The sequence below is a fragment of the Stegastes partitus genome, unplaced genomic scaffold, assembly GCF_000690725.1.
Source record: "Stegastes partitus isolate 25-593 unplaced genomic scaffold, Stegastes_partitus-1.0.2 Scaffold15, whole genome shotgun sequence".
NCBI classification, from domain to species: domain Eukaryota; kingdom Metazoa; phylum Chordata; class Actinopteri; family Pomacentridae; genus Stegastes; species Stegastes partitus.
The window spans coordinates 1,329,312-1,331,245 of record NW_007577746.1 but is presented as its reverse complement, the minus strand read 5'-3'; the positions used below and the strand labels follow the sequence as shown (position 1 = coordinate 1,331,245).

Sequence of the window (1,934 nt, the reverse complement as noted above, 5' to 3'; positions counted from 1 at the left end):
GATGGATGGATTAACACAAGTGTCTACATCACCAAAAATAATAATTTAATTTGCTGAATGTATATTTTTTTATCAGCAGATTTTGCTCTATTTCCATAAAACCTTTAATAAATCCATGAAACATGCATAGTGTTGGTGTCGGGTCTATCTGTGGTACTCAGCCTGCCCTTTGGCCTCCTCTGAGCAGGGTCCAAGCTGCTCCTACTGCTCAGCAACATCAGCAAAGGTAAATGTATGATGTGACTTGATCATTTCACACTCTGATAACAGCCACACAGACTTTGGTCGAACATGTAGGTATGTGTTGACTTATATTGTTCTCACATTACTTCTTTTTTGGCCCATCAGCAGGAACTCCGACAACAACAACATCAAACCTCAAACAGAAATAAGTCTTTGCATTTCGTGAAGTGCTGAGTATGAAGCAACCTGACTAAACCCCCCTGTTGGGTTGGGTCATGCTTTACTACCTGCCAGTACAAATCTAGTTAATGGACCGTGGTGCTGTGATTAAAAGTGTAGGAGGCCAGTTTAAATGAGTCCCAGGACCAGATTATTGTAGCATACAACACTGTCCACACGTGCAGTGAGTGGGCAGAATGTCTCCCAGCCCAGCCCAGAACTCTTCCTGTCTCATGGTGAGTGCTTTAGCTGGCTGGAATGATTATGTCATCATTTGCAGCAGCAGCAGCAGCTCCAGCAGGCTACAGGAGAGCGACAATGAGACCTGAACACGGCCAGCGTCACCATGAACATGTAGCATGACAACAAGCAGTCTGCAGCCAAGGCCATCCATCCCTCACACACACACACTCAGCCTTTCACCAACATTTGCATTCATAGGAAAACAGCTGCCCTTGTCTGCCCTTTGGTCAAATGAACAGAACCACCGAGCAGCCCAATCCATGTTTTATGACCGTCTGTGTCTCAGGACGTCTCGGATGCTCGCTGCTGCTCGTGCAACAACTTCAGACCCACTTCATTCTTACCTTTCCGGATGAGATCTTCGATTTCCTGGTCAAAACCCAGCCGATGGCATTTCCTCCACAGCCCCATGTTGGTGGAGTTATACTGCCTGTGGCAGTCGTCCGCGGCGCTCATGGCGAACAGCTGCCGCCGGTTCCGGGCGAGCAGCAGCTTCTCCTCCCAGCGCGGCAGGCTGCTCCGGCTGGCCCGCAGCGGGAGGCTGTTGTTGGGGATGTAGATGAAGCCCGGGTCCTTGCGGCGGCTGGAATAGCTTCGGCACCGGTCCCTGTACCTCCTGGCGTCAGTCTCGTACCAGTGATCGGAGCACATCGCCACGGCCAGCATCCCCAGGGCGCAAAGAGAAAGAGAGAGCCCGGCGTAGAGCAGCAACTTCCCGGCAGCCATGCTCGCTGCTGTCACAGCCGCATCAGCACCTCGACACACGCACAGCTCCTCTGCGGCTTCCCCGCTAGCTCAGCTCACATCACCTCTGGAGAGCAGGCTCGGGACCATTATGTGCAGGCAGATGGCGAACCTTCAGAATGACACAGCTCACTGATAAAACAGGATGTCAAATCTCTGTACTCCGGCGTTTTCGGATGCGAAGTGTTCGCGTCTGTGGTGCGTCCGCGGCGCTGCAGCAGCTCGGCGGAGACAGAGGGCGCTTATCTCATGTCAGCGTTGATCCACAGCATCCATCTGAGCAGGGCGACACCAACAAGCACAGAACACATCAGCACACGTCCAGGTTTTTAGCCAAGCATATATTAGACTCTATTTTACACAAAACATTCCTGTCAGTGCATAACCCACCCACTGGAACAAACGGCGGACACAGAAGGGGGCAGTACAGGCTGTGAAACCACAATCAGAGAAAATCTGCATTTAACCGAAGCCGAGTTTACAAATACAAAAAATAATAGCAGTGATCACGGAGCGTTATTGAGCTCAGATGACGTGACCCTGTT

At 51.0% G+C, this 1,934-nt stretch overlaps 1 protein-coding gene across 1 annotated transcript in view; it reads right to left on the bottom strand.

Moving 5' to 3' along the window:
- The window catches only part of tmem178bb (transmembrane protein 178Bb), a 116,619-nt gene extending 115,076 nt beyond the window's left edge, over positions 1 to 1,543 (bottom strand). The window contains exon 1 of the mRNA XM_008290363.1: positions 990 to 1,543. Within this exon, the coding sequence (XP_008288585.1) occupies positions 990 to 1,371 (382 nt within the window). The 5' untranslated portion in view covers positions 1,372 to 1,543. The remainder of the gene's footprint in view (positions 1 to 989) is intronic.
- Between the last annotated feature and the right edge of the window lie 391 nt (positions 1,544 to 1,934).